The sequence below is a fragment of the Temnothorax americanus genome, unplaced genomic scaffold (assembly GCF_048541705.1).
Source record: "Temnothorax americanus isolate GAGA-0224 unplaced genomic scaffold, ASM4854170v1 Scaffold5, whole genome shotgun sequence".
NCBI classification, from domain to species: domain Eukaryota; kingdom Metazoa; phylum Arthropoda; class Insecta; order Hymenoptera; family Formicidae; genus Temnothorax; species Temnothorax americanus.
In genome coordinates, this window is record NW_027509657.1 from 4,929,636 (window position 1) to 4,943,403 (window position 13,768).

A 13,768-nucleotide genomic window follows, 5' to 3' on the forward strand; every position below is an offset into this window, starting at 1 on the left:
GAATAAAGATACGTAGACATCGCCGGCTTACAAGCAACGCGATCGTAACGTTTCGAAATAATCGATAAGATATCTTTTATTGCTATCGTGCAGTTACGCTGAAGTGAACACTGACGTAGTTTCTAGGAGAAAATGCTTTCGTTCGTTAAATTAAAATTCATTAACTTTTTACAAGAACTTCAGTCGAAAACATTTTTCGTTGATAAGATCGATTGGAACATTTTAAAACGGCCGTAGAATTAAGATAGCAAAGACCCATTTTTATCCGCGACACCGACATGCTTTACAACGTGCTTCTCTTTTTTCTAATTTAGATAAATAAGCGCGAAAATGAGCTGTAAATCCCACGGATACTTAGCGCAACGTCGGAAATCATCTACGTTTGCGTAATTTCCGGTCGAGTTAAGAGAAGCGTTGGCAATCCGTTTTCCGAAGGCGCGCGCTTTAACGACGCTTCGATAAGAACGCGCTGATGGAACAATTTCGCAAGCAGCGCTTTGGGATTGGGTATAAAGGACGCTCGCGCGTCGTGAAACGTCGCAATTCTGTTAAACGCGTCTCGCCCAGCATGTACCGACTTCTTCTCTTCGCGTTGTTAGTATACACCGTTTCGGCCGAGTCATGTTTCATTCAGAACAAGAAGGTACGGAGAATCGATTTAATCTTGCCGTTCAGACGCACCGTGCAGGCTATAGTCTTACACAGTGATTATGTGCTGATCTCACTTGGTTGTTCCATCTTAGGGAAAACCGGACATTCAGGTGATCGAATTGGACGACTCCAGCAAAGAGTCCGTGAGTAATCGCGTTAATCGATTTCGCACGTCATAATTCCTTCCTATGCCTGTTGTGATTTTTCCAAAACCTTTAATCGCGATTTTGTGTCAATATCGCATTTCTGAATTTGATATATTCCCACACTGAGAAGAAAAGTTGTTAACTTGATTTGAAATTAAATACGACATATAAATACTTAAATATTTCTATTAAAAAAATGTTAATCAGTTGAACGCATTTATTCAAGTTAACAACTTTTTTCTCAATGCACGATTATCCTGCAATAATTTTAACATTAGTTGCGTGCGTGTTTTCTAAGAGCGAATCAGAAATCGTGTCTCTACATCTGCCAGACAGACGAAGAAGGGAAATCATCAAGATTGATAATATAAGGAGGAACGCCACTGCAGAAGCGATGATGATTGCGGTCCAGGATTAGTCTGTTTAGCACATCTGACCTGCGGTATGTAATACGGACTTCCACGGATCAAAATTTGCAGCCGTACTACATTACTTGAAATAAATAATCAAACATCTTTTCTTGCGCAGTAAAAGGAACGCGGCGAACTGTAGATTCTCTAGGAGCGACCGCTGTCAATTAAAAATTGGACGATGAAGTAAAGAGGTGATAGGGTCTCTATGTGCATGACGACAGTATGCCGATAAAATTTTTCGCCTCACTGCCCTTGCCGAACAATAATAAGCGCGTTCGCATCAATCGAATGATCGATTTCCTATCATCGCCAATATCCAGCGGATATCTGTTTGCTTATCTGTATTTCGCGCGCCGATGAAATTTCCCGCTGTACATCCATCCATTGTCAACGCATGAATATAACATAAACCCGAAAAAAATCGGACATTTAATGGCGACCCCGGCCGCGGCCGCGGACGCATGTAGTAAAGCGGTTAAGTTACATTTTACACGCGGATTCGGAACACCAGCGAGGATGTATACGACCGGCGTAAAAGCTCTCCGCCCCTTCTCCGCCTTCAAAAGCAGAAAAAAAAACAAACAGTATCGTCGGAGAAACATATGGCGCCGTACGATAGGGACTCATTAACGGCGGAGAAACGGAGCAATGCGAGTGAGGAGCCGTAAGAAAGGAGGGTTAGCCCTCTCGTCGTCGTAAATTTAGTGGCAACCAACTGCTTTCGCCTGCAAGCTCTGCTTGCACGCCCCGCCGCAACCGCAACCCCGATCGAAACGGTGCGGCGCCGTTGAAAAATCTTACTGTGCATTAGAGATTTACACTCGAAATCAATTAGCTCCTAATTGACACGGATGAGACCGCGCAACCCGCTCAAGTTTATTGGGAAACCATCGGATATTGGCGACACGCCGTTTCATAGAAGTTGGTCCCGATATCGCTTGAGAGATTGTCGTCAGCACGAGAGACTTTTGATGTAGAAGAAAACTTTTATTGCGGTATAAATAATAATAAATACCCCGGATGATGGCTATATTAGTAAAATTAACGAATTTTAACGTTAACCATGTAACAATGTAAAATAAATGTTGCATGCCTCAAAGTTATTCATGTCTCTGTGTTAAAAGCTAATCAATTATTCATCGATGCTCGATCTGTGCGTTTGGCGATGCAAAAATAAATGTGTTCAATAACGTACGGGGAATCGGTTAGGAAGGAAATTATCGGCCCCGACGAGAGCAGCCCAGTTGGTGTCTCGTAAAACCTCACGAAACTCAACGGCGCGGCGCGGAAAGATTTACGATTCCATGCAGCAAGAAGAGAAGCGTAACATCCGTAATATCCTTTCTTCGCGAAGAGGTGGACGGTGATTTTTCATGCGGGCCATTCTTCTCTCGTCACGAGGCTTCGTTTAATTTTATTTTAATACGAAAAAAATGGATCTCCTATATAGCGCGCGTAACGACAGCGAAGCACCCGGGACCCGAGGAGAATCGCGAGAGCGAGACGATCGTAAATATTTGCGCAACTCGTTGGCGCGGCGTTTTGGTAACACGCGCGGCCAAATTTCGGGCACGTCAAAATATTTAAAGCCGACGGTGCAATTAGCGAGACTCGTCTTTATTCCTGTGATCGGCGTCGCAAGCGCCAGTTCTTTCACTCGTCATTTTCTATCTGCGAAAAAACGATTCGTTTTTTTTTGTTTCGCACATGAAGGCACGTTTTTGACATTTTTAATCTGTCAGCCAGACTAGAAAATCTAAACTGATACATTGGCTGACATTTCCTCGATAGTTTTTTTTATAGCTCGTAAAAAGTGATAAGCATTTCAATCGTATTACATCGACGTTGATTAATGTTAATCCTGATTAACATTGATCAATGTCGCATTCTCTTCCTTTACTTATTATATATCATTGCTAGAATTTTTTTTTTTTTATAAAGCAGAAAAGAAATAACACCTTTTTTAAGCTAAGATTAAATTCAACATACATTTTATATCGTTGAAATCCGCGCTTTACCTGTTTTGCTGCAATTTATATTCCATTAATTCAGTTATATTTTATGAAAAATATATATATACTCCGCGTGGAGAACTAAAATGCACAGAAGTTTATTTTGAGCGACGATAATGAGTCATTTCAGCAGGGAGTCGACGAAAAATAGGCGTCACGAATAAAAAATTCCGACACGCCGACCCGAGACTGCGAAACGGGTCGCGTTTTTCTGCGCTCGATTTAAACGTCGTCTACATGACAGGCGTGAAACCACCGCGCGCGCATTCGCGCGTGTACCGCGCGTAGATCGCGACGAGCCGTGGCGGACTCGTCGTTTCTCGCCTATGCCGCGCGCATCTTTTTTCCTACGGATTTTATTTATCGTACGAATGATTTCAACGACGACGGAATAAATCGGCCATGTCTCGCGTCGCGTGCGCGTAGAAAAGAGTGAAAATAAAATCTCGGTTGACGGAGAATTCCGAGCGAAAATGCTGTTAAAAGATAGCTCGCTTTATATTCAAGAGAGAATAGAATTCCCCTTTATTTACCTCTACAGCGTGCGTGCGTGCGCGATATAAAATTAAAAAACCAATATATAAAATTAAAAACCAATTTTTTAAAGATCTTATATATAATGCATTACGTATAACGTAAGTCTCCGAGACTCAGCAAATGCGTAGAAAAGTAAATTCGTAATGGATTTATTAAAATGTATATTTATAAAAAGTTATTATCACTAAAAATGCACATATTACACAAAATACGTTGAAAAACTCAGATTTCAAGCATTTGTATTATCGAACGAGGATATACACCGTGGGGATTAGATATTGAATGTCGTCAGTTAACTTATAGGGCCGAGTTCATTTTTCACGAGGCGAATTCCTCGCGCACGTTCACGTATTAGGGCGTTACTCGATGGACGTCTGGAGCGGTGCACTTACACGAGACATAATATATACGTCGGACCGAGGACCGTAACTGTCCCCGTATATTATGTCCCGCGTGTCCGGAGACACGCGTTCCGACCGAGTGTATCCGCGCCAAACAATGTCCCGGAATGTCAGAGCCTAAACGATTCCTCCGTGTCTGCAGTTATTTCGACAATTAATCGTTCGCAAACTCTCGCTCAGACGCTTTATTTTTTCCTCTCCCTTTTCCTCTCGTTCTCCATCTTATCTACTTTCCGATCAAATTAGATTGCATCGAAATTATCTCTAGACCTATTAAATAATCTTGAGATTGAATCTTGCCTTGGGGCCTAGCAATTTCATTGTCTTCATGGAATTATTAATTAAATTAGATCAATCAAAGCTGTAATCGCAATGAACAACAAAATTTTAACTAAATCAAATATCTTGAGTACACACAGGTCTGAAGATTATATCAAATAAGTTACTTCTTAAACATTTTTTTAAACGTTTCAAAATTTCTTAAACGTTAAATAAAACTTGGAGTGCAGTTATCTGAAACTATTTCTTTCGTTAAACTTCTTTCGCTCTGGCATAATGTTGAATCAACTGGCGCAATTTCATCCCGACTTGCCGCTTGCGCTATCTCACGGTTCCTGCAGCATGCTGGAAAATCCTCCCTGAGGACGAGGATGCTAAGATGACGACGGCTTTTAACGATCCGTACCTCTACGGCGGCAAGTATCGTAAGGTTTCCTCGCAGTCGAGCAGAACGGGAGGCGTCTTCTTCCCGCGAAAGTATCTGGAAAAACTCCTTCTTCCCCTCCCCGTCGAAGATTCAGACGCGCATAGTCGACAGTCGGAAGGGATCGTGACCCTTTTAAGATCCGCCTGCATTCCTACATTCTGCCATTTCTGTTTTTCGCGGCTTGATCCGAGATTGCTATACGTTTGCTTCACTTTGCAATGTAGCGAATAGACCGCTATCGATCAATGCCACAAATATATAAAATGTATAAAATCTCGATTATGTATAATACCGGGAAGACTTGAAATGCTATTTTAATTTATTGATACTTGAAATGTTGCGGAGATTTATAATCGAATTTTTAGGGTAATGTCATCTTACTATCAGTTTTCTTTTATTAAACAGGTCTATCAAATAAACATGTCGATATTAACGTAATAAAGATGGAATCACAGTTAGATATAGGACGCAATATGAAATGACGTTCATTGATCGTTACATGCTGGTCTACGACACATGTAGGTACTTGTCACCGTGTCGATAAAATGTCGCAATGGTATTCGCGATCTACTCCATGAAATTGTTGGTAGTACTCGTGTTAATCGCAGCGCGCTGGAAAAACTCGCATTTTGTGGAGAGCGAAAAAGTATGCGAGTGATCCGCCGTTGGAATTAGCGTTCTTCTTGGTTTCACAGAGCGCTCGCATTTCGTTCGACATTTCGTGACCGAAAAGCCTTTCGCATAAAGAACATTTTTACGTCGTCGGAACGTCGCGCAGCTCGATGCGAAACGTTTATGTACGTGTATTAAAAAATTCTTCTCTCGAAATTCCCGGGAATCCAATCTTTTTCCTTCTCGACAGTACGGCGTGCTCGTTACCGGGACGTGCGCATTCACGAGACACGGAAGAGAGACTGTCGTGGAAATAGAGTGTAAGCTCTGAGAGAAGATTCGCGAAGCTGAGAGACAGACACACGCGTGCATATAAACAGAATGAGCGAGCGAATTGAATGCAGAGATAGAAAAAGAGCAAATGAGAGAGGAATGGATTTTATAGAGCAGAACCGGTGTGAGAGAAAAAGAGAGAATCATAGTAGGATTTGAGATCTGAAGTTAAGTCCTCTCAGATTGCTATACATAAAAAATAAATCGTGGTCAATGAATATATAAAAGCATCGCCCAGAAATATTACATATTCTAATATATAAAGGATATATGTGCTTCCTATATTCTTTTAATTATTAATAGCTGTTTTATTAATATGCTTTAGTTATTGAACGATTAAAATAAAATATTCTCTTATTATGGGTTTTATCTTCCGATTTTTAAATTATACAAACATTAAATTCTAACGTTAGTCATAAAAATTGGATTTTAAGACCGACAATGTTGCTCACTCGCACGTCAAGGAAGCCAATGGATTTCGTAAATTATAGCGAAGAAAATAAAGAGGATAAGAGAGCTTTTGAGCCAGATTTTAAGTATGATTTAGCGCGTGCGGGAAAATAGTAGTGTAAGCAAAGCGCGATGTTTTCGCGGCATCGCTCATCCGCGTAACTGCCGGTTGATACGCGATACGCTTACTCGACTCGATTCCCTAAAACGTCGCCCTAACTCACTCTCGACCGCCCACAATTCGTCGTCCTGGGACTTGTTAAACGCCCCAGTGACGCTACAAAGTCGCCACGAGTGCGAAGGAGAGCGATTCATTTCGTAGAATGGCACGGGTGTATATCAGCCACTTCTGCGGCGCTTTCACAAAACGATCCGCTAACCGGTTGCACGATCGATCGAATCATGTTGTGCCGCGGTAACGTAATTTACCGAAGCACTTAGTAACTCAGTATCGCGTAGAAACTAGAAAACCGCTTCATCGACGTGCTCGCCAAGCGATCCTTTCTCTCGCTACCTTGTTTTTATTCTGATATGCGTGTGAAAAAGAACACGCCGATGCAATATGTGCAAAGTTACTTGAAATTTTCGATTTGAAAAGATAAATAGCGCTATATTTTCGTGAATCTACACGCTGAATCCAAGTCCACTCGCTGATAAAATTAATATTTATTTTGAATATATCGAAAATTGCGACTATACATTTTACAATTGGAAATTTATTGTGGTCTTTATTTATTTAAGAATTCTCGATAACTTTTAATCGTATATATAAAATATCGATCGTAATAACGTTGGTCGAACGAAAAACAGAGAAAAAATCCGGAAAATCTGCGTGAGAAAGAAAAACGTGCGGGAGAATGCCGTAGGAGGAGGAACAGGGAAGGAAATGAACGATCCTGTTAGCCGTTGCACGGAAGTCATAAAGAGCCGGCAAATCTTTTCATTATCGCGCCGCGTAAGTGATACGTATATCATACTAAAGGGGCTATTTCGCGGGGCATTATATCCCGGGAGAAACGAGCCCGATCCCGGCGAGCTCGCGCGCGCGAGTAACCGCGCGGCGGCGGACGCACTTTTTTCCGCTGCCGCCGCGTCGCTGCGTAAGTGCGTGCGGGAATTAATCCGGACCATTTCTCTGGTTTTCGTCTACATTCTCGCTTCGTCCTTCTCGCACCGTGCTATCGCACGGCATCCCTTAGTGTTTTTTTATCATTCTCTTCCATCCCTTTATATCGGCCCTCCATTTCTCCGACGTTGCTATCGAGAAAAGAACTGAGTTCTCTTTACGAGCGTTAACGCGATTTCCGTACGGACACGATTCGCATTTTCCTCTCTATACGAGTGAGACACGTGCGCGCGTTGTCGGTCCACGTAATCCCGCGAAAGTTTTATCGTCGTCCTATACGGACGGCTGATGTTCAACTAATAGGAAGCTTCATGACAGGGAATTAATTCGCGCGCGCGCGAGCCGGCGATTCCTCGCTACGAAATTCCGTGGCGTGCCACGGAAATGTTACGGTTTTCCGAGCGGCACCGCGCACGGCTGTTCATTTATAGTGCTCAATTAAATGTATCGGGCTCTTAACTACTTAAGATACATATCCGTTTCTCGCACAGTCGCGAATTTATTTCATATTCGGAGATATTACGTACCTCAAAGTACGGGCAGATATTAAACGATAATTTTCATTTTCACTGTGAGTACAAGAATTTTATCATTAAGATGCTATCCATTATCAAACTACGCTAACTCGATATTAACTTTTTCTGATTAATATTTTTTGATTTATTAAGAAAAATAATTACGCTGTTCAACGTCATAATTTTGAGATTTGTCATAATTTGCAGTTAAAGTTGCAAAAAGGACTATTTTATTGTATATTTGGCATATCATAACAATGATAACGTGTTGAAAAAATTCGCAATCAAAATGAAGTATATGTTGTTAGGACTTTTTGCTTTTAAAAACATTTGTTGTGACGATTGTGATTAAAAAATAATTATTTATGATTAATATAGGATCTATTATAATGGCCTAGCTCTATGTAAGTGACTTTGACGTTTACACTAAAATAGCTAACTAACTTTTTTACAACTTTAACCGCAAATTTCTCAAAATTATGTACATTTCTCAAATTATATACGTAATAGAACAATTTAGTAAATGGGATCGTATTTGGCACCCAAAAAATTGCGGGAAATTATTATCTTCGTTCTCGTACATTTTTTGTTGAACAATGTTATAGAATAAATTTTAATTCAATTTAAAAATATTTCAATTACGTGTTTTGTAAAAAAATGCAAAAAAATCTGCTCTGTATTATTATGTGTTTTATAAAAAATACATAATATATAAAAGAATAATATATTGATGAAGAATTTTAGTGTTCGAATAAAACAAATTAATCCTGCAAAATAATAATGCCTAAAAATAAATTCCTGGTTGATCATATATTTATAATATGTTGAAAAATAACGGACTGAATATTACAAATTCGCCACGTAAACATCGATCGGGCTTTAAAGATGTTTTATGTGTCTGACAATGTTGTGGCAATAGGCATACTAAACCCAACTTTGCTATATACCAGTAATATTATTTGCTATGCAAATTTTATTCATCGGATACAACGTGTCATTCCCAGCAGAACTTAATTAAATTTTGAGAACGCCATAACACATAACGCAGCTATCAAAGTTACAATCGATTTGCAAACTAAAACGCCGCGGTATCACTCGTAAGGGGATAATATACTATCGCGCGCGTACGAGCCGCGCTAAAAAAAGACGCATAAGTTTTCTTGCTTGCTGAAGATTAATACGTAGAAACATGCGATTTGCCATTGAAATCGTTGTCCGTACAGTAGATTTTTGCGATTTTTAAATATGCGTCGGTGACCGTTTATAGGGCCAGTAAAACGATAACGATCCGGGGAAACGCAGCGCGAGCCTAAGTCACCCCCTTCTGAGCCTCCTCTTTTACGGCTCGAAATTACGGCCGCGCAACCCTCACGTGTTTACGGCCGCCAACGTCGCGACGTCGCGTTAAAACTGCCCCAACTCGAACTCATCACGATGAGTGAATCGATCACGCGGGGTGACGCGATGCGCTTCGCACCGTTAATCCTTACAGATTGTCCCAGGAGCCCCGATCAAGCACATTTGTCGTAAGCAGATTACGAATAACCCGTCGCGAATATTTTACGTCGGGGCCGGTGCACGGTGCGGACGCGCATTTCGCAATTTATTCGTCGGCGAGGCTTTGCCGTGCGCGTTCTCATTGAAAGTGACAGGCTCACGACGCGAGCTCCCCAAAATATCGGCGAAACGCCATGGAAAATTTGATAATTAAAACCGATGTCACGGTACCTATAATTACTATATTTTATATAGCGCCGAATAAATCGAATGAACCGGCGGAATCAATTTCGTTGCAGTTGCAATTAATGGCGAGTGCGATTTATTTGCGCGCGCACGGGCTCCGATTTTGTCTCCCAGTATTTTATTACAATTTTCAGCCGCGTCTGATCCAATATTATCGTTCTTATTAAATTATAATTTACAATCACACAGGAGGCACTATATCCTCCGGTCTAATACTTCGGCAAATAAAATAACCGTTCGTATATATACAATAAAAGTGAAATTATTAGTCGCGATGTAACTTCCGCTTTTATCGCTCTCCACGCCATTCGCGGAAATGTGGAGGAGATAAAATACAATGATCGATATAACTCGTGAAATAATTGACTGCGAAGAACCGTTCCTGGAAGGATCGCAATCGTGACCGTTCTCGATGATCTTTTTGTTAGACGTGTCTATTTAGTGACGCGTCGAGAACAGCGCGAGACAACGGCGGTCATGCGCGATGAATCACGCGACGATAAAAGTCCCCGGAATTCGCGCTATTAGATTAAGAGACGGGCACGTGCGCGTTTTGCGCTCGCCGCAAAATTGGGCTTTGTCTCTTTGGCGAAGTATGTTTTCGGGGGGGAAAAGCCTGAAGCCAGCATTCTCAAGCAAACTGTGCGTTAACGGCTGTGAAATTATCATCATCGCAGGATACCCATTATAGTCCTTCACGCTTCACGGCAGAGTCCGCGATGAAACGTTACGATGAGACGGGCTTAATGTTTATCACGATTGGTTCTACGAAGGAAAGACAGAGGACTTTTAATTGCGACTGTGTTAATTCCACGTCTTAAAAGTTAATGGCAAACTTATATAATAAGTTTTTATGATAACGAGACATAGAGATTTTTGGTAAGAATAACATTTTTAAAATTATGACAATTTAAGTAATTACGAAGAAATTAAATCTCGCAAAACATATTAAAATAGTAGATGATAAATTCAGCGTGATTTCGTGAGTATTTTAAGCTACTGTCAGTTTAACAAAAATGGAAGTAAATTTTGTCTTTGCAGAGAAAGAGAAAGATAAAAAATCTTCCGTTAGATATTACATATTATTGCAAAATATCATAGAATATGTATGATGACAGTATTGTAAGACGAAATTCTTTTAGTTAAATTAGTTTCGCGATTGTGCGTATAAAAAATAAAAGACAAAAAACACATGTTCAGAGTATTTTGGAATACCTGAATTAACGAAGCACTTTTCTTTTCGCAAGCGAGAGTATAGGAGATACCGTAATATAACATTTCGTCGTGAAAAGACAGAATCCTGAAACAAATATCCTGAAATCTACATAATGGCGGATTTCACGTGTCGTACGGAAATCCCAGCCATCGTTGAAATCGACGACGTCGATCACGTGCGATTCGTACGAGGTTTTAATACGACGCAGTCGGCGAAGTCGGATGGAGATCTCGTGATGGAATACCGTCTTATTCCCGACGACAGTGGTGGCCGAGGTTTTACCGGCCCTGTAGGGCGCACGTTTGATCCCGGGTAAGTTCGTGAGTTGATTTTTCCTCTCGCCATCACCATCACCCACTTTCCGCCCCCGCCCCTCGCCCCCCTCCCGTCTCTACGATCGCGATTCGCCCTTCTCGTGAACTCGCGAGATTTCCCGTGTGTTTTCAGCATGCACACAAGAGCCCAAGGAGTGCCGAGCTTTAATCTACACGACGGTACGTGAGGTGTTTGCGGTCGAGAGCCACCGGCAACCCTGCTCCTCGGCGCTTTCGCAACCTCATGCAAAACGACCTCGGCCTCTCTCCTCCCGTGCTCGGAACACTTCTCCTGCACACTTTTGAATCTTCGATCCTCGGCAACGGCACTCGAGTCGGAAATTTTCACTTCTTTACACGAGCTTCTGTTCTCTTCTTCAGATTAGCCGCATCACATGTTCTCGTACAACTTGCAAAGTTGCTTGAAGTGATTATTTTAACATCCAATTTTATGATGATCTCTTTAACACGCAAATACTTATAGTTGAAGTTAATTTGTATTGTTTTATCTTCACCTTATTTTATATAAAGAGTTTTATTTATTCATCAGTTAGCCATGATCCATTCTGCGTTTTAATATTGACGTAAGTTTTGATTACGCGTGCGTGCGCGCAGATTTCTATACTTCTAGTTTTACGTATTCTATTTTTTTTCTTTTTCTCGATTGACACTTAGAAATTAGTAATAAAAAACTTAAATTTTTTATTTGATTTTATCTGTCAAAAATTATGTTAATTAATGCATGCCGTATGTCTAACGGATCTTCTTGACGATCCATTTCATTTCACGTCTCCGTTTCATTTTCTTCTTCTTCTTTATTCCGGCGGCGATTAAACGTCAAATTTCCCGAGTGAATATAGAGTAATTGGGGCGATCTCATCCGCGCGGAGGGCCATAAATTTGTTATTCACAGGAGCGCGCGCGTCTTAACGTCGGCCAGTAATTAACTGCGCGAAGATCAGAGTGTTTATATTTCATTTCTCGTGGAAAATTTACGCGATCCGCTCATTTTGTTCGAGGGTAGTAGAAGTAACAAAGTAAAAGCAGATACCGGTGGCATACGTTACCGTCTGCGCGCGGTATATTTATACGCTCCATAAATCATTGCGATAACGCGCGCGTTAACAAACGCACGGGTCGAGCTGAACGGAATACTCAATGACGCGGAAGTTCCCGAATTACAGCCGGCTGCCTCGTGTCGTTTTATACAGCGACTTCCGTACTAAGTAAAAGGTGCGAGGGGAACGCAAACCCAGAAGGATCAAATGTAATCCCGGCTCGTCAGGTCATGGCAGCTCTAAGTCGCGGCCACTGCTATCTATCCGATTCAGGACCCGGAGTTACGTCCCTCGAGGGACACAATTCGTTGGGGACAGTTAAAAAATTATGGGATTAGAGGACCGAATCCGCTCCGGCGCTAACGACATATCGTAAACACGTTTATAACGTATATAGCTACATTGCGGTGTTACATAAGCCGTGCATTAATTCCTGATTTGTTATTAAATCGAAAATAAAATGAAATTTATATATCTTGGTATAAAAGTGAACAATTCGACGAATTATTCACTTTATATTATTCATTTACAGATTTTGCGACAAGCCATTTTCAACGTTCCTTTGTGATTTATTTATATCATTCAGATATCTTTTTCGTTAATATGAAGGCAAACGAATATATTCTATGATATAATAATATAATGAAATTACGATAATTCTATATACAAAAGAAAACATAACAAATTGAAATGAAGAACTTAATAATAATTTTAACATAGCAAACGAAGCCTGTTATCCTATATCCGATCTTCTACAGTCCTTTCGCGGGGCGAAAGCCAAGCACGTACGATATCACAGTCGGAAATGAGTTCCTCGCATTCCGCGCAGCGCGTTATTTTCACGTACTCCAATAGCTCGATGGGCTCGGCTAAATGCGACCGGGAGCACGCAAAGAGAAAAATCAACGTGAGTGATTGCGCAAGTCGAGTGTGCGAAGAGGATCACCGCACGAATCGGCGTCGTAAAAGCGCCGGACCGTTGGCGTTGCCCAGGATCGACCGTGTTCTGGATGTCTGTACGCCGGCGAATCCTACCGGGATATACAAGGTGTCCAATTCCAGCCGCGGCGACTGTGATTGATTTCCCGGTGGATTTAGAACCGATGTCCGCTGAGCGAAAATTTAGAAAGAGAGAGAAAAGGAAAGAGGGAGAAACGTTCATCAATGTTCTAAAACAAAACTTTCGAAAAGCACGAATAAGATTAATTAACGAGAATAGAAACTAATGCACGATAGAAATGTAGCTGTTGTCTATCTTTATAGTTGAAGAAATGTATAATAAAATAAGTAAAGCTTTTGCAGAGTTTAAGCTTCAACGGTCAAAATAAATAAAATAGTTTTATTTCTAGATTAATTTTGATCTGTTATATTAATATAATAAGAATTCTATTTACCCATGTGAGATTTGATTGTTAAAATTTAAAAAAAAAAAATGTTATTAATAATAGAATTCTTGCTAAAAGAATTGATTTTCACTGTGAGATTTGACGAGTTCAAGCGGGAACACGGTATATATCTCATGACGTATTCGAAGG

The 13,768-nt window shown here is 40.9% G+C and overlaps 3 protein-coding genes across 8 annotated transcripts in view; 2 read left to right on the forward strand and 1 right to left on the reverse strand.

Moving 5' to 3' along the window:
- The window catches only part of LOC143904062 (uncharacterized), a 404,129-nt gene that overhangs the window by 261,190 nt on the left and 129,171 nt on the right, over nt 1-13,768 (forward strand). The gene's annotated exons all lie outside the window — the stretch shown is intronic.
- LOC143904053 (uncharacterized) overlaps nt 1-13,768 on the reverse strand; it is a 325,508-nt gene that overhangs the window by 163,409 nt on the left and 148,331 nt on the right. The gene's annotated exons all lie outside the window — the stretch shown is intronic.
- Nucleotides 526-2,416, forward strand: LOC143903759 (uncharacterized). The gene is given in 5 exon segments (XM_077417647.1): nt 526-712; nt 744-790; nt 1,098-1,162; nt 1,165-1,239; nt 1,326-2,416. Coding segments are annotated over 5 exon segments (384 nt in total). The 5' UTR covers nt 526-568; the 3' UTR covers nt 1,379-2,416.